At 41.7% G+C, this 23,367-nt stretch overlaps 1 protein-coding gene across 2 annotated transcripts in view; it reads left to right on the top strand.

The window, feature by feature from the left end:
• Positions 1-23,367, top strand: part of LOC109398402 (thioredoxin domain-containing protein 5 homolog) — a 199,336-nt gene that overhangs the window by 15,063 nt on the left and 160,906 nt on the right. The window contains exon 3 of one of the 2 annotated variants that reach the window (XM_019670752.3): positions 10,691-11,955. The exons of the other annotated variant lie outside the window; for it this stretch is intronic. Coding sequence (XP_019526297.3) covers positions 10,691-11,717 — 1,027 coding nt within the window. The 3' untranslated portion in view covers positions 11,718-11,955. Of the gene's footprint in view, positions 1-10,690; positions 11,956-23,367 lie in introns of those variants that run through there. 2 annotated transcript variants of the gene reach the window in all.

Here is a 23,367-nt window from a genome sequence, read left to right as displayed (position 1 = left end):
TTCATTTGCCGTTAGTGATTCAAAGGGGAAAACAGTTTTCTTCGACGCGGCGAACAACATAGTGTTACTTAAAATAGTCTCGTATAACTCTGGCTCAGTTTAACTTTTTAGACTAATCAAGTATATTTGTTAAACTAAGCAAAGTGTATACCGCAAGTAAACAAAAAAGGCTTAAAAATTAAGAGAAGGAAGTTTTGTTTCATTTCAGAGTGCACGGAAAGTACTCGAAAAATACGTAATTCTAACCTCACATTTTGAATGTGTACTCAGTACACCGGCGCGACCGCTGGTGTAACTTTTTTGTGAACCAGACCGTTACACGAGCGGTCGCGTCGTGTACTCAGTACACGGCATACGCTTTCAATTATGGTTTACATGCTTTACTAGATACAATGTTGGTGTCTTCAGCAAAAATGTCCAACTGGATAATGCGCGTCTGATAGTGGACATGTGGAACCGGTCAACACGATCTGGTCCTGTCCCGGGTGTCGAAATGGCCCTCGCGGGAACCTGTTTCGTGGACATTTCAGTTATGGCACCAAAACTAGGCATGCGACGGCTCTATCTTCATGATTTTCCATATCCACTATTTTGGTAACCATGAAAATGACCAGTGACCTCCCTGGCCAACCCGTGGTCATCGGAATGTGCCCTAGAGGAACCTGTTTCGAGGACATTTTGACCATGACACCAAAACTAGGCATGCGACGGCTCTATCTTCATGATTTTCCATATCCATCATCTTAGTAACCTTGAACCTGACCAGTGACCTCCCTGGCTAACCCGTGGCCACCGGAATGTGCCCTTGAGGAATCTGTGTCGAGGACATTTTGACCATGACACCAAAACTAGGCTTGTGAAGGCTCTATCTTCATGATTTTCCATATCCATTATTTTAGTAACCATGAAAATGACCAGTGACCTCCCTGACTAACCCGTGGCCACCGGAATGTGCCCTGGAGGAACCTGTTTCGAGGACATTTTGACCATGACACCAAAACTGGGCTTGCGACGGCTCTATCTTCATGATTTTCCATATCTATTATTTTAGTAACCATGAAAATGACCAGTGACCTCCCTGGCGAACCTGTGGCCACCGGAATGTGCCCTGGAGGAACCTGTTTCGAGGACATTTTGACCATGACACCAAAACTAGGCTTGCGACGCCTCTATCTTCATGATTCTCCATATCTATTATTTTGGTAACCATGAAAATGACCAGTGACCTCCCTGGCTAACCCTTGGCCACTGGAATGTGCCCTGGAGGAACCTGTTTCGAGGACATTTTGACCATGACACCAAAACTAGGCTTGCGACGGCTCTATCTTCATGATTTTCCATATCTACTATTTAAGTAACCATGAAAATGACCAGTGACCTCCCTGGCCAACCCGTGGCCACCGGAATGTGCCCTGGAGGAACCTGTTTCGAAGACATTTTGACCATAACACCAAAACTAGGCATGCGACGGCTCTATCTTCATGATTTTCCATATCCATTATTTTAGTAACCATGAAAATGACCAGTGACCTCCCTGACTAACCCGTGGCCACCGGAATGTGCCCTGAAGCAACCTGTTTCGAGGACATTTTGACCATGACACCAAAACTAGGCTTGCGACGGCTCTATCTTCATGATTTTCCATATCTATTATTTTAGTAACCATGAAAATGACCAGTGACCTCCCTGGCGAACCCGTGGCCACCGGAATGTGCCCTGGAGGAACCTGTTTCGAGGACATTTTGACCATGACACCAAAACTAGGCTTGCGACGGCTCTATCTTCATGATTTTCCATATCTACTATTTTAGTAACCATGAAAATGACCAGTGACCTCCCTGGCCAACCCATGGCCACCGGAATGTGCCCTGGAGGAACCTGTTTCGAGGACATTTTGACCATAACACCAAAACTAGGCATGTGACGGCTCTATCGTCATGATTTTTCATACCCATCATCTTAGTAACCACGAAAATGACCAGTGACCTCCCTGGCTAACCCGTGGCCACCGGAATGTGCCCTGGAGGAAACTTTTCGAGGACATTTTGACCATGACACCAAAACTAGGCATGCGACGGTTCTATTTTCATGATTTTCCATATCCATCATCTTTGTAACCGAAAAAAAAACTGCGAGTGACCTCTCTGGTTAACCCGTGGCTACCAGCCATGCATGGGCTCTATCTCCATGATCTTCATCGTCTTTTTTGTGTAACGTCCATACTGGGGCAAAGCCTGATACTCAGCTTAATGTTCTATGAGCACTTCCACAGTTATTAACTGAGAGCTTCCTTTGCATATGATCATTTTGCATGTGTATAGCGTGTGGCAGGCACAAAGATACTCTATAACGAAGAAAGCTAAGAAAAAATTCATTACAAAAAGTTCCAGTACCGACCGCGAATCGAACCTGTCACCATCAGCATGCATATACTGAATAATCACGCCTTCACATCTGTGGATAAAGTGGTTTTCTATCGTCATGATGTTTCATGTACATCATCTTTGTAACTGTGAACAGTGCCAGTCATCTCTCTGGTTAACCTCTGGCCACTGGAATTTGCCCTGAAGAAACCTGTTCCGAATACATTTTGCCCATGGCTCCTCATGTTTTTTCACCATCGTTATTAAAATAGGACCAGTGACCTATCTGTCACACTCGTGGCCACTGGGGGTAACGGTTACCAAGACAATGAATATAAAAATTATGAAGATAGAGCCGTCCTCTAACATTTTCCTGTGGCCACGGGCTTATGCTAGGTATCGCTCAAGTAATTTCCGTTCAGTTCATTATTTTTTCTTTACCGGAATGGCCAAGAACTTCAACACAGAGAGCTTCATTTGATTTGACGTATCTTCTCAGTTCCGTACTGGAGTCAAGAAGAATCAAAAGCTTCCTCATTTCTCGAGCGATTCCTTACCTGAATTTTCCACGCATCGAGATAGGCCAAAAAATCTTGCGAACTGCGTACTTCTTATAATGCAAGGACGCTGCACAGTGGTTCTACCATAGGTCTAAACCTTTGACCACAATCAACTGTGATATCAATGTGGTAACATAAAGTTTATTGATTTTTTTTCTAATTTCAGTCGTTTGCATTCATCACTCTACCATCTAACATGTATTTAGTTGATTGTGTTCAATTCTTATATGGTTGAAAACGATGTAAATGTAAAATTTAGATGCTACTTCATCATCTTATTTGAATAAGTGTGACTGGTTTATGATTTTTCAAAAAATGTTTCCCCCTACGATATCTTCGGACGTTTTTTTTATAAATCTTCCCTATAATATTGAACAATGATTTACTGACGAATTCAGTAGTAATTTTTATACATTACATTTCACTATTCTTAGGCAGCTGTGAGTACCGTGGATCGCCCAAACTAATATTAGTATACATTCATAACTCGATATAACGAAACAACATTTTTATGTTCGTTTCGATATATCAAAGTTACGTTATATCGAAGCCAAAAAAAGATCCCCCCTAGATCCCCCCCCCCAATTATGTTATTCACTCAACAATGATTTTTAACCTTGTTTAATTTTTTTTTTTCATTGTTGTATTTTATATACCTATCTTCAAAAGTCAAGAAGGATAGGATAGGATAGGGAGAATAGAATACTTTTGAAATATTTCCACCGAAATAATTTCATCCGTGGGATATATCACAAAATTTCGCCAGAAATTTATCAAGAAATTTATCTAGGGATTTATAAGAGAAATTCTTGAGCGATTTTCTGCAGGGTTCTTCTAAGACTAGGCGGACTTGCCCCGGCGTTAAAACTCGCAGTATCGCATGAAACCGAATTTGCTTCCACTTCTGTCTACTGTCATGTCTTTTGGAGTTGGAAGGCTATGTTTCAGTAGGAATGATATGTCAAGAATAAGTACAGTAGACGTTCGGTCGGTGCAAACGGTTTAACTGCAATGCTTTTTACCTGTAATTCCGGTAAGTTGAACAAATTTGGAGATATCGCACCGCCAAACGTCAAAACGATGTGCCATGTTTGCCCTAATAGGCTGGAGGAATTGAATGAATGTGGATGAATTAAACGAAGAGAAAAAGCAGGATCTTCATATAACGAAATGCAGAAGTAACTGATGCTGTGAATAAGTTCCTCTGGCCTATGAACAGTCGCATGGAGTTCACGTTCATTTTACGTCAATTGATGGCTTTACGACATCTGTCAGGCGTTGCAGTTACTCAATTTCATTCGTTAAGTGAAACGTAAACATGTTGCAGTTAGCAGTTAAACAAAATTACTAACACCGAAAACTGTCATATAACTGCGAAAGTGTTCGTATATCGCTAAACTGGTTAGTAGACTTGGTTCCAGGAGGAGCGTAATATCATAAAGACTATTTCGTGAATCACGTTTATTATTCAAATAGCAAAACATTGGAACCATAAAAAAGTTACGTTATATCGAGGTAAAACTTACGTTATACTGAGTTACGTAATATCGAGGCTACGTTATACCGAGGTATGACTGTCTACAAATCAGTTGGTAACCAAATTCACAAAACTAAAAATTTCGGCTCCGTGAAGCAAAAAAAACTATTTTTTATTTCTTTCTATTCGAAAATTACAAAACTAGATTGGACAATTTTGGGAGGCAAATATGTATCAAATTAACGGATTCACCATGCTATAAGCGAAATTATAAGCATGACCGCCTCATACAGAGTTATTGCACACCTTGGAACCTCGCTAATTGTTGCACACTCCATACTTTTCTTATGAGGTGTGCAACAATTGGCGAGTTTTTAAGGTGTGTAACAATTGGCGATTTACCCTAGATGATGGATATGGAAAATCATGAAGCTAGAGCCGTCGCATGCCTAGTTTTGGCGTCAAAGCCAAAATGTCCACGAAACAGGTTCCTCCAGGACACATTCCGGTGGCCACGGGTTAACCAGAGAGGTTACTGGTCATTTTCATGCTTACTAAGATGATGGATATGAAAAAATCATGAAGATAGAGCCGTCGCATGCCTAGTTTTGGAGTCATGGTCAAAATGTCCTCGAAACAGGTTCCTCCAGGGCACATTCCGGAGGCCACGGGTTAGCAAGGGAGGTCACTGGTCATTTTCATGGTTACTAAGATGATGGATATGAAAAATCATGAAGATAGAGCCGTCGCATGCCTAGTTTTGGTGTCATGGTCAAAATGTCCTCGAAACAGGTTCCTCCAGGGCACATTCCGGTGGCCACGGGTTAGCCAGGGAGGTCACTGGTCATTTTCATGATTACTAAGATGATGGATATGAAAAATCATGAAGATAGAGCCGTCGCATGCCTAGTTTTGGTGTCATGGTCAAAATGGCCTCGAAACAGGTTCCTCCAGGGCACATTCCGGTGGCCACGGGTTGGCCAGGGAGGTCACTGGTCATTTTCATGGTTACCAAAATAATGGATATGGAAAATCATGAAGATAGAGCCGTCGCATGCCTAGTTTTGGTGCCATAACTGAAATGTCCACGAAACAGGTTCCCGCGAGGGCCATTTCGACACCCGGGACAGGACCAGATCGTGTTGACCGGTTCCACATGTCCACTATCAGACGCGCATTATCCAGTTGGACATTTTTGCTCAAGACACCAACATTGTATCTAGTAAAGCATGTAAACCATAATTGAAAGCGTATGCCGTGTACTGAGTACACGACGCGACCGCTCGTGTAACTTTTTTTGATGCGACTCATGGTGGGTTAACTAAATCTCGATTATACTACCTTCGGTAAGTCGATGTTATACTAGAATATGTGTATATGAAAGTTATACTTAGGGGGTATAGCTTGCATATATACGAAGCCTGGGGTCAACCAGGCGAAATGGATTTAGCGTAGGATGTATACTATTTAGTTTTGATTTTTTTCTGAGTGTACATCATTATACTAAGAAATTGAGGGTGGATCGGTATTTCCTTTTACAAAAAAAAAACAACCTGGAAGCCACTGAAACTGGCACCCCCTAGGAAAAATTACTAGATACGCCAATGAGTCATTATCAATAAATGCAGTGCATTTGAGATGCGTTACAAGTATTGAAGCGGCCAGACTTACTGTGCAGCGTTATTGAATTCATTTGGAATAAATAAAAAAGCGGCGACATTTCGTCAGCCGCTCCGTATAGTATGCGGAACAACTTCGAAGTAAATACGCTGGGAGTGACGTTGCTAAGAAATTTAGGGTCACTCCATTGGGAATTTAACCTTGTGTCCTGGCTCGAAACCAGATAAAATATGATAATCCCCTACCCGATTGTAGTACAAAATGACATAATCCTATATCACTAGAAACAAAAAAAAATGAAACAGGCAATCGCTACAGAAAACTTTTAAAAATTTCAAACACCACGATGAACATAAAAACATTATTGCATGATCGATCACCATCAGCAGCAACACGCTACTTTTGTGTACCAGTGAGGTTTTTCAACAACAAACAATGAATTCTGCAGTGCTTGTTCGGTACTTTTTTTTTCATAGTGATTACGGCGGTAGCACACTGTGCTTATGTTCTAACACCGCACCCTTTCCCTACGTTTGCTTCTATGAGCCTCTATTTTTGTTTCAACACACAGAAGTACGTAGGCATATCGTGGCCCAAGTCGACACTGTTTTGGCCTGCGTTGAACAAAAATAGTTTTAATAAAAGTTTCCCCTTTTTTCTTTTTGTCAATTGTTTTTTTTTTTTTAGTATGGTCCATGTATTTAGTTAGGTTCTTGTCAATTTGTCAGTTATTCGAAGTAGATCTCCAATATGTAGTCAATAAGTCAATTAAGTCATTCTGATCTGTTGTATCATAGCAGCTTTAGTCTTTGCTTTATTGAAGTGTAGTTTTATTGGAAATATGCTGAATATCGTTATTAAAAAGAGACGTCTGGAACTGTGTCCTGCTAGTTGTTCCGTCATGCACATACGTCATGTCTTAATAACGCCTAGAAGATTAACGAAAACACGTGTGTTCGGTCAGATGTCCATTGCGTAGAAAGTCAAGGAAAATAGGTTTCTTTATTGTCAGTTGTTATGTAAGCCTCCCTTGAAGCACTTCCCGTGAGAACCCTGTCATCTGTACACCAACTAATCCGTATCTTCGTACACAGCTAAATACTATACTGCCAAGCGGCGAAAAGCCTATGGGTAAATATTAAAAAAAATGAATAATAATGCTGTCTAGCGCGTTGTTTTCTATCGGCCACTATTTTAGTCTAGTTCCCAACTGCAAGCTTTTTTCCAATCTTATCGTCAATTGTCTTCTAGATACCCCACGGAATTGATGAGTAGTGAGTTCAATGCAGAGATCCCCCCCTCACACTCCCAAATTGTGGTAGGCCCCCGCTAAACCTGCAAACCAGACCCACCCCCAGCCAAAAGCTCTAGCAGATGTGGACAAACCGGTGCTCAACGTGCTCTCCCATAGTGGCAACATCAAATATGTGGACTGTACAACAATAGTAGTTTTAATGAAATGAATACTAAGAATTTAGGCCGACACTCGAAGTGACGAACTTTACAGTGCTAGTTGAGTAAATATGGTAAGTGGGGGCAGGATGGGTCACCTAAGAAATGGATCCCTATAACATTCTGAATATAAATAGCATTTCTCTGTTTTTTATCACGACTTCCAGATACACTAGTCAGCTATGATATAAGGGTATAGAAAGGTCATACAGTTTGAAACCTGCTTCTTGACAAACAATTGTCAAAACATGACCCATCTTGCCCCACCTCATTTCTACGGGGGCAAGATGGGTCAGCTATCAGAAATTCGATTTTTCTCCAGCAAAAAATACTAGATCTACTATTTTTTCTCTATACATCTAAGCTTCACTTACGTACAGATTACATGAAAGAAGTGTTGAAACATATCGGTAGATTATTCTCAGAAATAGAATATTTTTATTCAGGTAGCCATAAAAAACATTAAAAACTTATATTTTTTGCAGAAAAATATTAAAAATATGTTCACAAATTTTCAGCGCTCTAGTCGCTTCGATAATGTAGGTCACATAATAGCCTTTCTATGAAAAATAAAACATTTTCAAAAACTATGCAAACAAACCGAAAAAATAGGGTGACCCATCTTGCCCCGTCTACACATTGCACGTAGTTATATGGAATGTATAGCATAAGGAGTATAACGAAAAAATATTTTTTTTTTTTCTGCGTAAGGAACGTAAAGAATTTTAAAAACAATATATCACTTTTTTGTGTATCCACGTCGTTCACCTGGGAAAATTATAGAAAGATTCAAAAAATAAATAGTACGGTTGAAAACGGTACTGACCCATCTTGCCCCCTGACCCATCTTGCCCCCACATACCATACACGAAAGATGGGTAACAACAAATGTGCACAAACAGATGCATAACAATATGCATGTAAAAAAAGGCCGCAACTATTTATGGTGAATTTAAAATAATGACAGCGTAAATATAATGGAACAGACTCACCGAATTTAGCTCCAAAATGCCCCCTAGACGATGGTATTGTTCACTCTTTGTAGCCACGCATTGTAGAAAATGAACCTGAAATGACAAGAAGACAGTGGGCCGCCAAACTCCACAAAATGGCGGCCCGGAAATTTTAGTATTCTGTTTATAGCATTGTTGAGCATCATAGAGAGCATAATTTATATTCAGTTTTAAATATAGTTTCTTGTTACTATGCTAAGAAATAGAGAGATTCAAAAGTTTTTTTTTTCTACCTGCACCAGTGAACTTCTTGAGTGAACAGCATTCAACATCTAAAATTTAGATTCTAAATTGTTCATTCACTAATGCGATTTTCTTATCACCCTGTCCTGTCTTAAATAGAAGATATAAGTAATGCAGAGACATCCCATATGCACTCTTGCATTACATAATAAGGTTGGACCCTGCTGTAATCAATGTCGTTATGCTATCTACTCCTGAGTTTATAGTTGCTATAAAAATAATTTCGAAGAAGTGAAAAAGAATAGTACGAATCAACTTGTTAATAAAATGCTGCTACTATTACTATTACTACTACTCTTATTACTACTACTAACTACTACTACTAATACTACTATCAAAAGTGCAATGAGTGATCGTTGGCTTCCCAGTCTTGTTAGTAGTTAGAGGGTTAGTATAGACTGGTAATAAGCCCTGTCGGTCCCCCCAGCACTGCGCGTAATCAACTGTTGTTAGATCATGCGACAGCGATTAAGCGTATGCTGGAGGCATGACAAATCAAGCGTTTAAATTAAAGTCAATAAAGCAATGGTATGATTATTCAGATTCTATTTTAGTTTAATTTTGTAAAGAAATGCTTTAATTCAAAACCTAGTTACTTTCAAATACTATTCCATTTACTATTTCACTAATTTTCGTTACTATATTTAATTTAGCTAATCTATAATTATAAAAGACTAAAATTGAAATTATTTAAACACATTTTCACTATATGACGACGCTTCATAAGCCATCGTCAAACCCATTACTCTTGGACAGGGAAGTGCTTGTTCGGTACTTTTTCGACAAAAAAAGAACAGGCAGGGAAAAACTCTGGTCTCTGGGAGTTATCTCACGAGGAACACCAGAGAAAACCACGAGAGATTCTCTTCTGAAGTTTTTAGGAAAATCTTTTGTCACGGAAAAACTGTGGGACAAATTCCGCGAAACTTTCTGGAAGAATCCCGGTAAAAAATCCCTTCTTTAGAAAAATATATATTTATAGGTATGGATTCTAAAATCAGTACCGTGAGGTCGCCATTTACCGCTCATGCCCCATTCACCGCTCATTTTGGGTCAATCATACAAAAATGATGAAATGTTAGTAAAGTATCGTAACAAAATTGAATGTAACATGCTGCCACATTAAAAAAAAACTTTCATTTCACCAAGTTTTTACATGGGTGTACCTGAAATCACGTTCTCAAAAAATATTGCTCTGTGCATTCAAAATGCAAATATCAAATGCGGGACAACCAAATGCGGTAAGATTTTCTAACAAGTAACCCGATGTCAGTGGGAGCTTTCGAATCCTAGGTTGGCGGTAATAATGGCTATGGTTGCTACGTTGCCTTTGGTAACATGCGTTACCGCGTTTGAAGCGCTTTTGGGCACCGTTTGCATCTTGAACGCACACAGCAATATTTCTCACACTGCGCTGCAGGACAACATGGGAACTGTTCAAGGCAAACAGCGGAAAAAATAGCCAACATGTAAATCCCGTTAGAGATTCCATTTTGATAAAACAGGATGAACTGAACGTCATGAATCATCAATACATTGGTAAATAAAAATTATTTTGTTTTATAAATAAATAGTTTCTGTGATTCTATGAACAAATAATCCAGTGAGCGGTGAATGGATCCATTATGAGCGGTGAATGGATGCATGAGCGGTAATAGGAGCCAAGAGATCACACATTTGGATTTTTATTTTTTCGGCTGTAAACATATTTTAAAATCGTTTTATATTTTTTTCTATAATAACAACATAATTGTTGAGTTGTTAACGTAAATTAAAGTGCAATATTTTCGAACGTCGATTTTTAATGTCATATACTTTACGAAAATGCCGTTAAATGAGCGGTGAATGGCGACCTCACGGTAGCATGGAAAATTGTGGTCGTTCATGGCTTTCGTTTCATTTATTTTGTAAACTATCGAGTGTTATTTGTTGTTCATATTTTACTTTATTTCTCATTTTCAGGTGCGGTCACTGCAAAAAGCTTGCCCCAACCTGGGCCAAGCTTGCTGAATCAAGCAACGAAGACAGTGCCCTCTCGGTGAAAATCGGTCGCGTCGATTGCACCACCGATGGAGATCTGTGCAGCGATCAGGACGTCACCGGTTATCCGACGCTCAAGTTCTTCAAGCTGGGAATGTCTGCCGATCAGTCGGTCAAGTATCGCGGGGCTCGCGATCTGGACTCCTTCAACGCCTTCATCCGGGAACAGCTCGGCATCGAGGAGGACGAATCCGAGGAAACGGTTGCCGAACCACCGAAACCCGTTTCGCCACTGGTCGAGCTGACCGATGACACCTTCGCAAAGCACATCTCCAGCGGAAAGCACTTCGTCAAGTTCTTCGCCCCGTGGTGCGGACACTGCACCAAGCTGGCACCGACCTGGGAAGAGCTGGCCAAGAGCCTCGAGTACGACACCTCGATTAGCATTTCCAAGATCGATTGCACCCAGTACCGACCGATCTGTACCGACTTCGAAGTCAAGGGCTACCCAACTCTCCTATGGATCGAGGATGGTAAGAAGATCGAGAAGTACTCCGGATCCCGTTCGCACGAAGATCTGAAGGCCTACGTCTCCAAGATGGCTGGAGGGCTCAAACTGGACGAAGCAGCCGAGAAGGTTGAAGGAGCGGAAAAGGATAACACCTCGGCCGTTGTTCAGCTGTCTCAGCCGGACTTCCAGCATGCCATCGAGAAGGGAGTCACGTTCGTGAAATTCTACGCCCCATGGTGCGGACACTGTATGCGACTGGCCCCGACCTGGGAGCAGCTGGCCGAGAAGTTCGTCGGCTCCGATAAGGTCAAGATCGCCAAGGTGGATTGCACGCTGGAGGTGAACAAGGAACTCTGCGGCGACCAGGACGTCAACGGGTTCCCAACGGTGTTCATCTACCGAAATGGTGAGAAGCTGGCCGAGTACAACGGCAACCGTTCGCTGGAAGACTTGCACGACTTCGTGACCCGGCATCTGACCGAGCACGACGAACTGTAAACGGGAGGATGGGAGGATCTCCAATACATTCACATGAAATGTATTTTCAGCGTGGCAGAACAAAAACAAATTGTGTAATTCAATCATATCTCGCACTAGGGAGAGACAAACAACTATTGTGTAAAACCGTAATTCCGTAGGCAAGTAATACCCTGGGGGACGTGGAAAATGTTCTTAGCGAATAGGAATCGTAACAGACGATAATAAATACTTGAAGAAAAGACAAGCCAAAACTTAACACACAAAGAGCTTGTACAATCTTTTAAGTGAAAGCAAGTTGAGAAAGCCAATTCACTCCATTCGCAGAATGAGCACAAATATTGATTTCATTAAATTAAATAATAGTTGATCTCGGAGGGAAAGTTGATTGTTGGCTGTCAAGGACAATTGCATTGCTTCTGCAAACCTAAGCGTCTGTTCCCATATTAGGGGTAGCTGATCGACGTACGAATGCCAGTGAAGGACTCTAAGCTCAACTGTGCACCATAGTTCTCTGGGAAAATAGGGGATTGGTGTGCGGCCCTGTGAGCCAGCCTAAAATAAAAACAATTGCAAGACAAAGTCAGCAAAAAAGAAATACTAACTGATGCTCTTCTCAAGCCTTTGATCAACTGTTTGGTTCTGGTATGGAGAACCAGTTTTCTCTGCTTTTGATGCGTCGTCCATTCTAAAGCCCCTCATTTGGATGTATAACCTATTCGTAAGGCCTATCCTTCCAGATCCAGATCCGTCCAGATGTCCGAAGGTCCAGAGGCGCCAGCTTGACTGCGGTCCGACACACTAAAGACACATTCTACCGTGACGTTACAACGTTTTGACGCCTTCTCGGTCAGATTTTCCACTATAACTTGTAAATTCGACCGAAAACCCTCAAATATTATTGCATATTCGAATTCCTTGTAAAAATTCCAATAAATATGATCTGTTGAACAGTTAGTTTTCAACGGAAAAGTATGTTGCTTGTCGATCCTGCTTTGGATCGACGTAGTTTTGCACTGTGATACAAGTAGTTGATTTGAAATCCCCATCTTGTTAATTTCTGCATCGAGTCCTCGTTCACTGTGAGAACCAGCTCAACATCATTCCCGTTAGGAGAAGGAAGATCTTTGCAGAATTCTCCAGGAATCCGTGTCCAAGTCATTCTGTGGCTCGATGAATGCCATTATTTGCTCGTTGCTTTTCGTGGCGCCTTTCGGCAGGTAGGCTACCAAGATTTTCGATCTAGGAATGTTCTTTTCGTCGACCACTATCAACTCAACTCCCTCGCATACAAGTAGGCTCGGAGTTATTCTTTTTAACCAGTCCGCTGTAGCCTGGTCATGGCAGTTGATAACGAGAAAGCCTGTTTTTATGGTGCAGCCTCTGAAAATCGGTTTTACATCTGTTCCCTGATTCTCCACTACTTTGTTGGTAATGGTGTCTTGTACCAATATTAGCTGTTGTGTTGCTAGAGCTGTAGTCGGATAGTCCTTTGGTATTATTCCTATGCGTACTTGACTCACAACCTCCGTGTATAGCGGATTTTGAGTAGCAGTGGGCTTAGTTTTCCTATCTGGGACTTTTAGATTCCCTGATAGACGATTTTCAGCTACTGCTAATGCCACCTTAGCAGGGATTTTAATATTCCCGGGTAGAGTATGAGCAGTTTTTGCTTTTTGCTTCGTGTCTGGGACTTTCGCTTTCCCGGGTTGACTTCGCCTTGCTGCTGCCTCTGTTTTCCTAACTGGGACCATCGTATTCCCGAGTTGACTGCAAACTCCAGCTTTAGCCTGTTTACCTGGGACTTTCAGTTTCCCGGGTTTGGAGCGTTCAGCGTCTTCGTTTGTCTCCTTGTTCGCAACTTTCGAGGCACCGGGTTGCATGTGGACAGCATCTGCCTCTGCCCTTCCATCTTGGAAATTTGGATCTTTGTACCGTTGCAGCCGGATTTTCGAGAATGGTCCTTGTCCGGCCTTCCCGTGGGTGTTGATATCCCTTTTGTCTTTTTGGGTTGTGGCTTCTCACCGCTCGATAGGTCATCTCTAGGCCTTTTCGACGGGTCTGACTGCATGCTTGGCCTGTAGGCAAGGCGATAGGCCACGTCTTTGTCATAGCCCTCATCTAGCAGTTTTTTTTAGTCGTTTTTTACCGGCACCACTCAGCTTGATTCGGTCCATTTGCTGAGATTGTTCCGGATGTGCAACGATTGATCCTCTTGATGTCTTGATAGTGATGCTTACTCGATCAGGACGATCGAGTTTTCCATCTCGGAGTTCTTTGGAGTGTCCAAATTGATCGATGGACAACTGGACAGATTTTCCAGTGATTTATAGTTTATTGCATTGCTAACTGGACTGCGACAAAGTGCGGAATCTCAAATAAAAGTGCGATATTGCATCAAATCGTTCCGGTGTCTTCACCGCACTTATTCATCACGAGCTAATGAATAAGTGCGGTGAAGACACCGGAACGATCTGACGCAAAATCGCACTTTTATTTGAGATTCCGCACTTCATCGTCGCACTTATAACCGCGCAATGCGCAATACTATCTAGCTGTGCTTCGAGCTGCTCCAGCGAATCTCCCTGGTCAGTGTCCATTTTTTCCAGCTGAGAGAGACAGTTGGCAACTATTGTTTTATTTTGTTTGTTGTTGTTGCTCATTGTTGTTCCCACGAGTCGCACGGGAAGTAAAGGTCGACTGCGCCAGAGCCCTGCATCAACGCAGGGATGAATACTGTGGGGTTCTCCCTGGTACCCCACAGGCTCCGTTCGCGACTGAGTATTTTTTTCACCCTTTGCTTTTGGATAAATAAGGGAAAAACGAATAAGCAACTCAGATGTCCAAATTTGTCAACAAAGGCATAGACTCTGTAAGAGAGAGGCAGCATGTGCTGTCAAATGCTTAACACATCTCCCATGCGCTGCTCTTAGCATTTGTAGAGCAGATAAAAAGCATTCTGAATGCTTCCCAGCGAAAACACCTCAAACAGTTGAAATGCTAATTAACAGCCGAAAGCTTTTAATAACATAGCTTATGCTGATTCAAGGCAGCTATGCATTAGAACTGCTTATGTAAGGCAGCAAGCAGTTCAAATGCTTAATACAGTCTGCTGTACGGCTTATTCAAATGCTTAGTGGTTACCTGGGCAATATTGGACGAACGACAGTTGTGTACATCCATTTGATATTCTTGGATTGTAGACCCCAAGTTGTACCAAAGGTTCGCCGGCATTGCCCGAAGGCCATACTTCATGTCCTGATCCTGAGGTTTGGGTTTTCTGGTGGCCAAAATTATATTGAACACTCTTTTTCTCCTTCTTTTCTGGTCGCGGCCATCAGCTGTCAGCCGCTGGTGTGTAGGGCTAGTTGCGTTGACTATATGCCTTGCGTTCTTTCGCTTTCGCCTCTAATCTCAAAGGTGTTGTTAGATGTTTAGGCCAGTTTCTTTTACAAAACGGCAAACTTCTTTATAGAGATTTTCGTTTTTTGTTTGAAATATCTCCGTCAAATTTTGATATCGACAGTCGATTGAGTAGTTTGCGCGTATGTTGCCATAACGAACACAGTGTAGGATACTGTGCTCAGCGGTTTCCAACTCGTCACATATTTCACAGTAGCTGTCTTCAACGATTTTCATCTTCACAAGCCAGTAGCGGGAGTAGTCGTGGCCCGCCATAAGCCTGTTCAACAAACGTGTCTCTCTGTTATCGAAGTTCCTTCCATGGAGCCACGGCTTGCTCTCTATCGTGTTCTGCAGTTGGTAGAATTTCTGTCCTTTTTTCTCGGCATACGTATTGTACCAGTTGTTGGACGTTTCTTTTACGATTTGTTTTATTTTCCAGGAAGCATCTTTATCCGACAGTTTATTCGACCAGAAGGTCAGCCACTTCGTTACCTTCCAAGCCAACATGGCTAGGTACTAGTGTGGGTCATCGGAACCGTTTTCTCAGATCAAAGCTTTTTTGGTTCCGTTTTGGGTCCTGAGTATCTGTGCAAAATTTGAGCACGATCGGTAGCGTCTACACTTTGCGCAATGCAATTGAAATTTGTATGGGATTTTGTATGGGAAAACATACTTTTTTGCATTTTAGCCATAAGTTGAAAAAGTTTCTCTGAAACTTTTTAACCGATACCGTAAAATGATAGCCTAGGATGTACTGAAAAACTTTGTTGAAGACCGCAAAGCGATCCGATGCTTGTGAAAATAGTTATAACCAACGAACTGCATGCATGTGTTTATGTTTTAACATGTAAAGGAATAACAATAGCAACAAAATCATGCTGTTTCGCCAAGCAATGCCAACGCTACAACTTTTTTCATAAGCATCAGATCACTTCGCGGTCTTCGACAAAGTTTTTCAGGACACCCTAGGCTATGTTTTCACTTTATCGGTAACACGGTTTCAGAAAAATTCGAGCTTGTTATGAGAGAAATGCAAAAAAGTGTGTTTTCCCATGTAAAACCCCATACAAACTTCAAACGCGATGCGCAAAACGTAGACAAAACCGATCGTGACCAAATTTTGCACACTTATTTGGGTCCTGAAATGGGATCAAATCAATACCATTGAATTTTTCATTTTTCCATATAAACGATGACCCACTCTACTAGGTACCCATTGGATGCTAGCTTTCCGTCGCTTGGCCTTCTCCAGCGTGTCCTGTATGATATCCAACCTGTGATTTTCCGTCTGTGCGCCGATCATCATTTGGCATGATGATTTGGAATCCGTGAGTACGACGTAGTTTAATCCCTCATTACGATCTATAATTCCAAGTGCTGTATGAATAGCTATTACTTACGCTGACGTCACACTTGTTTCCCGTTGTAGCCTGTAGGGGTACCTCCTCTTTGTTCTCTCGTCGTAGATTCCTATTCCACAGGTGTTCCCATCTTTCGATGCATCCGTGTACATCTTTGGACGATACTTGTATTTTCCGTTGATAGTGTACAGCGCCAGCTGTTTCATCTGCACAGCACTGCAGTTGCTTTTAGATGCATTCATCCCATCCAAGTTCATCCCAATTTCAACGTCCAGCTGCGGTCCTTGTTTTCTGACCATCATTGCATCGAATGTATCTCGGTGCTTTAGATAGATGCTTTCCATGTAAGACAGTCGGTCTAAATCCTCGACTTGATCCAGGCGTTTCAGTTGCTTTGCAATGACGTTGTCTTGGACAAGGCACCGTATGATTTCCCTCGAAGTCAAATATTCCTGTCGATGCTGGATCGGCTGTTGAGCCGACAGTGCTAGTAGTATGTTGATCGGTGTGGTCCTTGTGCATCCCGTGATTCTCCTTAAGCATTGGTTGTTTGCGATGATGATTTTATTCTTGTTGATTTTTGCTGCGTTGTACATGACTGATCCTCCATACTCGAAGACACTTCTTATCAATGCTTGATAAATCGTTATCAGCGATTGGGGGTGTCCTCCATGTCGAATTCCGCTTATCACCTTTATTATGTTGAGCCTATCGTTCACTCTAATTATCGTTTCGCGAATGTGTGGGCCGAAACCGAAAGACCTGTCGAACAGCACTCCTAGGTACCGATGTATTCGCACTGTTTCTAGTACCGTGTCGTTGATTTGGACATCTATTTTTTTGTCGCTGCATACAAATACCATCGCTTTTGTTTTGCTGGGGTTTATTTGAAGATTCAGCTCTACAGCCTTTGCTTTGAAGGCATCCATATATCTCTGTCCCCGTTGATTGACTTCTTCCATGTTTTTTCCTTTGATGACGATACCAAAATCGTCGGCGTATTGCACAAGAATTAAGCCTTCTTCTCTGATTTCGTGCAGTTTGCTAGTGTAGACGTTGAATAAGGTGGGTGACATAACGTCCCCCCATCACTAACCTGTCGGGTTATGACCTTTCCATCTACCCTCATGTTTATTCGTCTGTTCCTCAGGAATTCCGTGACTCAATTACACAGCTCCAAGGGAATGCCTTTCTCAGTCATGATTTCTTCGAGTTTTTCTGATTTAAAAGTATTAAATGCATTCAATAGGTCTACAAATATTGTAGCTACTATCAAGTTCTGTCGTTTAGCGGACTTTATCTCGTTGACCACAAACGAAATACATGTTGTGGTAGACAGACCTATTCTAAAACCGAAGGACGTCTCCGGAATTAGATTTCGGTTTTCTAAATACTGTTGTATGTTATCTAATACCGCTGTATTCATGACTTTTGTGAGCGTTGGCACAAGCGATATTGGTCTCTTACCTTGTGCTGTGGTTTCCCCGGCTTCGGAATAGCCACCACCGTGATAGTCTTCATGGAAACAAGTACATGTTTTTCCACATACCATTAAGGTCTTAAATGACTTTGCTAACCACGCCTGGTTTAAGTTGCCGTAGCATATCGTACGTTACCTTGTCGTGTCCTGGGGCCGTACTCTTTTTCCGATGTACGATTCTATTCCACTTGTTGTCGTCGAGAATATCGTAGGTAGGAACTACTCCATACTCCCCTGGGTATCTGACTTCGTGTGGGCCAAAGTGCTGATCCAAAAACTCGTTTGCTAGAACTTCATCCTCCTGTACGATGTTGTTTTCCTTTTTGTGCGTATGTTTACCAGTTAGGCGATTGATTCTTGTCCACAACTCTTTGGACGATAAAAACGGTGATATTTGCTGTGGGAATTCCTCAAGTTTTTTCTTTGTTTCCTCTCGTTTACGTTTTTGGAACACGGCTGCCTTCCTTTTGAGATTCAGCATGTTGTCTAACGTTGAATGTTTATTGAACTGCCTTCTAGCGTCTCTTTTTTCCAACCATGCCTGCTCCACTGCCTCGCACCACCAAAATTTTGGAGTGTGGGTGTTTTTAGTTCTGCTTCCCTTTTGAATTTTCTTCACTGCTTTGTGAAGGTCGTTGATTGTGCTTATTTCTTTCTCGTTCAGCCTTGAAATACCTTCTGCAATTCTTTTTTTGTTGTAAACGTATTCAACTCTGTTGTCTTCTGCTGCCAGTCCAATCTCAATGGCTATATGGTGGCTTCCTCCGATTCCATAATCAATTGCCTTCCAGGAGAGCTTCGACAACAGCCCTGGAGAGCATAGTGTGAGATCGATCGCAGACGCTTGTCTGTTAACTCCAATCGGTATAAAGGTACTGGATCCATCGTTGAGTAGGATGAAGTCGCTGTTGGCTATCTGATCCGCCAGAACGGTCCCTTTTCTATCGTTTGATGGGTTACCCCATATCTCATGATGCGCGTTCCAATCTCCTCCAATTATCACTCTGCGCACATCGTCCTCGAACTGGCTTGTAGTTAGGGACGGACTGAAATACACCGATACTATTATTATATTCAGCCTCAGCACTCGTATTGCCACTGCTTGGGTGTATTTATTGAGGGTCGGTAATTGTATTGGTAGATATCCCAAATCGTTTCGGAGATAGATGGCAACACCACCGTAGCCGTCCTCTCTAGACTGCAATATCCGGTGGTATTTTGGTATGTTGTAATTCTTGCTGTCTTCCATTTCCAACGCCGTCCATGTTTCTGATAAAATCGCTGCTACACAATTTCCTTGCTGTAGAGATTGTATAACATTTCGCGGTAAACCACTTCGCGGTAACCCATTTCGCGGTGTCCCATTTGGCGGTATTACATTACGCGGTTTGTTCCATTTTGCGGTACGTCATTTCGCGGTTTGGACCATTTCGCGGTTAATAATTTCGCGGTCGATACCATTTCGCGGTACTGTTGAGAACCACTGGATTGGATAGTCCCCTTGCTGGTACGTTCCATTTCACCGTTTTTACGCACTAAGGACATACATTTCAAAATTCATAACGAATCTAAACCCACATAGAAATATTGGAATCGAAATCCATATCTCTTTTTATTTATCATAACAAATAAACCAACAAGCATGGAGTATGTATAGAACGTCTGCTGTTCCCAAACAATATTTACCAATAATAGAGTTTCCGAAGGTAAGAACCAACCAACTTACCCATTTGTTTCAAACGACATTTTTTTGGTTTATTGCAACAAAATTCAATTTCGTTTGAAATTCAACAAAAGTGTTAGTTGTTTCAAACTACACCGATTTTTCTCCGTGCTGTGTTTGAAAGAAGGTAAATTATTCGATGATTTGACAGCTTGAATGATGTCAATTAACTTTTATTAACTGTAATTTGAAAGAACGGCCTATGTGTTAAAGAAGGGAATTAATAGCCTAATGCCAACAACTATTTGACCAGTATAACTAGAAAGAACAGCCTATGTTTGAAAGAAGGGAAAATACCCGATAAAACATTATTAGATTGATTGGTGCCATCAATTGTTTCGAAAAGATAGCTCAAAGAACAGCCTATTTAATAAGAAGGAAGAATATACTATTTGTAAAATCATGGGAAAAATCAAAAAATGTTTTTAAATTCAAAATTCAGCCAAATTTGTATTACATAAATATATGGATATAAGTATCTATCATTATGCTATTGCCACACGATAGATTGAAAACTGTAAGGTATTTTTCGAGATATAATGTATTCTGCGAAATGAATTTTCGTGAAATTCGGCATTTCGAGAAATGGTTTTCCGGGAAATGACGGACAATCGTACATATTTAACCCTCTACTTCCCATGGTTGCTCTAGAGCACCATCAATTTTCGACGAACTCGAGACAAACGAAATTAGATTAATATGATGCAATAGTTTTTAAAATATGATTGTAATCTCATTAGGTAAACCCAACTCCCAACTACTTGTTTCAATAGTGGAACTATTGATAAACAATCGAAATGCTATTGATTTACAACTAAAATTTTTTATGTTGATTTCGAAAAATTTGGCCAATTTGCAATAACTTTTGTTCAAGTACTTTTTTTCGGAAACGCTTTCTTGGCATAGAAATAGTCGTTCAAAGTCGTGGGAAGGAAAGGGTTAATAAAGTAAATTAACCCTTCTGCGGCCTTGTTTGTGTATCCATTTTGTAAAGGGCAAATATGAAAAGTGCTGGTAAATAACGTACAAGTTTTCTCTAAGAAAGCTTCAAAAATAATCAAATTTTTGAAAAACAAAAACACACCGCCGAAAGGAAAACCGCAAAACGGTAAACCGCGAAATGTCATACCGCGAAACAGTACACACCGCGAAACCGTAAACCGCGAAATGGTACACACCGCGAAATGGCTCACCGCGAAATGGGTCGCCGCGAAATGGTTTACCGCGAAATGTCGGACAACCGCTGTAGAACTCTGGAGATTTCATCTTTATTTTTGAACACTGATTGTACATTACACTGTAGGATTTTCGTGCATTTAGCCATTGTTTCTTCTCAAATCGCATTTTCTCTTTTTATTTTTCTCTTCTCCTCACTTCTTCCAATCATTCTCTCTTTTTCTTCACTGCTTTTCTCTTTTACTTCTTTTTACCACTTTTATTCCCTCTTCCTTTTCAACACTTCTCTTCTCTTTTCCTTTTTACCACTTCTCTTATCTTCCTCTTTATCACTTTTCTTCTCGCTTCTTTTTCACTACTCTTCTTCTTATCTTCATACTTCTTCGCTTCTCTTCATTCTTTCTCATCTTGCCTTTTCTACTTTTTAATTGATCACTGATTCTATGTTCTTTCGACCACTTCTTGAACCTTTCCACCATTTCACTATCACTATCTTCATGAACAATGAAGTCCGTGTAGAACTTCATGAGTATGCTGTTCACCTGCTTTGTCGCTTCATTTTTAGCTGCCTCTCTTTCCTTCTGGATGACTTGATTCCATTTTTCACTCTCGCTGGTTTTGTGTGGGTTATTGAGCCCTGTTCCTGGTGCCAAAGGCAACTGGAATTGCTCCACTCTTTGCTTATGCTGCTTCTGCGTTCCGCTTTCATCTCCGTTTCTTGATCGTTTAATTTGTCTTGCTCCGTTCCTTTCGTCCCGTTCATTCGCTACCTTCTGTTGTGCCGCAATCATTACGGCTCGCTGCTTACCATCATTTGATCTTGACCGCTGCTGTTTCGGCGCATTATTCCTCGCAACAGTGTTAGCAAAGCTGTTACTTATCGACGGAAACTCTTCCATTCTGCTCAACGGTTCATATTAGTTGGAGATCTTTGCCAGTATTAACCTGCGAGCTTCCATCTGGGTGAGGTTTTGCTTGGACATGATCGACTTGACTGCACTTTGACGCCTTGTTTTGTCGCACGACGTTGCGCCAGATCGGTGTTCTTGTGACTTGCAGTAAATGCATGTTTGCTGTTCTTTGCAGTTGATGAACTCTTCTTCACTTTCGTGAATTTTGCCGCAGTTACTGCACCTTTGTCTTCCCCTGCAGTTGTCTGTCTTGTGTCCATAGCGTAGGCACTTCGAGCAGAAAATCAGCTTCTGTGCAAACGAATACACTCTTTTTGGGCAACAGAACACTTTCACGTTATCCGGTAGCTCCTTGGATCGGAATGTTACACTCTCTCGTAGACTCAGTACCCTGTTTCCATCAGCGTACCGGTGTAGTCGTTTGACACTCATCACTGGAACTTTCGACTGAATGTCTTTAAGTATTTCCTCCTCCGTTATGTCGATCGGAATGCCAGCGATGACACCCGTAATGCTGATAACATGTCGTGGGACATAGGCACGGTATGTGCCTTTGGCTGCGTTGATGGTTGTCACGAGTAGGTTTGCTTGCTCATAGTTTGTCAGTATTGCAACTACTTTGTGCCTTCCTGAGTACTGCAATTCCTGGATGTAGTTGTGAATGCCTTGAATTTCCCTCAGCTATGAGCCGAGGGTGTACTTATTGATCGATGTCTTCGTTGTGTTGGTGTTGTGTTCGATGAATACTCTGTATGGTCCAACATCGTTTCGGACGTACTGGTTACTGATCTTGCCTTCATCGCTTCCCTGTTGTTGTGTGTGTCGTCGTATTTCCCTATTCGGTGTGTTTCCCTATTCGGTATTCCCATACTCCAATCCTCTTCGTCTCCATCCGGCGGCTTCCCACCGGTGGCCACCTTGCATCCCACTACACTACGCTTTTTCTTTTCTTCTTCTCTTTTTTTATCTTCCCTTCCTTCAAAATGGCGAACTTCTTTCGGCAGTCCGCCTCAGCGTCCTCTCGCCTTTTCACTTTCATTTTTTCACACTTCACTAGGAACTTTTTCTCCAACCACTTATAAAATCACTAATCAGGGATATCTATTTATTCAAATACGTATATTTCACTTGATCCACTGATGTTTTTCGCCAACCGCCGGTAATTTTTCGACAACAATGCAATAACCGAATCTCGAACGAATGGCACTCGACGATATTGAACACTCGCGGGCATAAAACAATTAAACTTTATTGAAACGATAACTATTTACACATAACATATTAAAAGTGATGCGCGCGAGCAGCATCGCGCTGGTGATGCTAATTTTCACCCGATCCCGTTGGGCTTTGTTGGTCGACAACAACGGGAGCACAACAATAAAACTTACGCGCCCCACCGTAGCATCGTCATGATGGATATCATGCGAGCTACAGGGCTGTGACGTCATTTCCATTACGGTACACAACACCATACAAGCTTTCTTGATTCTGAACTCAATATGAGGTGTCCAGGAAAGCTTAGAATCAGGAATGACTCCAACGTACTGTAGAGTCATATATTATACATTCAAGAGATTGGGAAACACTGAATAAATCCCTGTATGTTGTGAGTGTG

Source organism: Aedes albopictus, chromosome 1, assembly GCF_035046485.1.
Source record: "Aedes albopictus strain Foshan chromosome 1, AalbF5, whole genome shotgun sequence".
In the NCBI taxonomy this organism is placed as follows: Eukaryota; Metazoa; Arthropoda; class Insecta; order Diptera; family Culicidae; genus Aedes; species Aedes albopictus.
This window is presented reverse-complemented; position numbering and strand designations above follow the sequence as displayed.